General features: G+C 43.2%; 1 protein-coding gene across 1 annotated transcript in view; it reads left to right on the top strand.

Annotated features, from left to right (window-relative positions):
* Positions 1-1,527, top strand: part of LOC106867258 (acyl-CoA dehydrogenase family member 10) — a 49,638-nt gene that overhangs the window by 9,348 nt on the left and 38,763 nt on the right. The window contains exon 4 of the mRNA XM_052978082.1: positions 613-792. Coding sequence (XP_052834042.1) covers positions 613-792 — 180 coding nt within the window. The remainder of the gene's footprint in view (positions 1-612; positions 793-1,527) is intronic.

Here is a 1,527-nt window from a genome sequence, read left to right as displayed (position 1 = left end):
GCCGACTACATAAACAAACGATTCTGAAACAATTAACCCTAGGGTTAGGGTTAGGGTTAGGGTTAGGGTTAAAGCAAATTTAAAATGAAAAAAGCAAATAAAACGAAGGTATGGAGATTAAATACGCTTTACACCGCTTAATCAGCCAAAGGAGTAAATGTAAACAACTGAATACTTGTCAGTGATTGGTTGAAATTATCGAAATAAGACAATTTTTTACATGAAATAAATTCGAATACAAAAATATTTTTCTGTTCTATAACACAAAATAGATAAGTACACGAAGTTTGAAAGTCTTTCCGTACCAAAAACACTACGTAAAACATTAATGAAAAATGTGGCCCCCGTTTTAAAATAGATCCTATAATGTAAATAATGTGTCTAGGATTCCATCCACTTACGTGTCTTTCCTGGTTGATCTTTAACTCCAAGTCAGTCCTGATCCATTTGACTTGGGGCCAAAGATGTTCCGTTTGTGACCATCCTGTCTCTTTGGAATTGTAGTTGTTCCCCCTCTATCAATCCTGATCCAGCTGACCTATAACCAGACATTCCATCGGTGACCATCCGGTGTGTAAGTCCTTCCTCATAATATCACAATTTACTGATTGAAATTCTACCTTGCGGTCCCAGATTATTGAGTCTGCTGTCGTGAAGTGTCGGAAACCTGACCCCAGAATATACGAAATGTGCCTTAAACAACTGAGGATGAGACCTCAACAAGCTGTGTTCCTTGATGATATTGGGACCAACCTTAAGTCAGCCAAAGAACTAGGGATTGAGACTATTAAGGTAAGTTGCTTACACTGTACTCTTCAGTACTTCACTGTACCCTTTTGTACTGTATTTGACTGTATTGGAGGAATTTCAACCATGTTTCGTGGTCTGCTACCACAACAGCTCCTTTATAGGATCCAGTTAGCTCAAGACATCATCAGGAGGAACCACGTCCGATTTCGGCCCCTACTCCTCTACCGTTTTGATGTGGCGGGCCCCCCCTTCCTTTCGGAGGTGTCTTCAGCTCTGGTGTTGGGTGCATGTCTTCTTTCTTCTTCACGCCTATCACTGTTCTAATTCAACTGTGGAATGTCCCTCGCTATGGTTATTTTCCAGGAGGTTCTGGCCATACGTCTTACGGTTCATCAACCCGCGTTGTTGAATTACTTTCTTTTGACATACCTTCCCTTTATAGGTTCCAGTTAGCTGAAGACATCATCAGGAGGAACCACGTCCGGTTTCGGCCCCTACTCCTCTACCGTTTTGACGTGGCGGGCCTCCCCCCTTTCGGAGGTGTCTTCAGCTCTAGTGTTGGGTGCATGTCTTCTTTCTTCTATTCCCTGGCCTCTTTGATGCAGCATCAACGAGTGTCAGCGTCCGACTGACTGTCTTGTCAAATTCCCCTTTTTATACCTGCTGCTAGGCTCCAGCAGGCTGCCCCAGCAAGTTGTCATGTGACACTGTATTTTAGTGTATTGTGCATCCATCCATCCATCCATCCATCTTCATCCCCCACCATCTTCATCCCCC

The sequence above is a fragment of the Octopus bimaculoides genome, chromosome 30 (genome assembly GCF_001194135.2).
Source record: "Octopus bimaculoides isolate UCB-OBI-ISO-001 chromosome 30, ASM119413v2, whole genome shotgun sequence".
NCBI lineage: Eukaryota > Metazoa > Mollusca > Cephalopoda > Octopoda > Octopodidae > Octopus > Octopus bimaculoides.
This window is presented reverse-complemented; position numbering and strand designations above follow the sequence as displayed.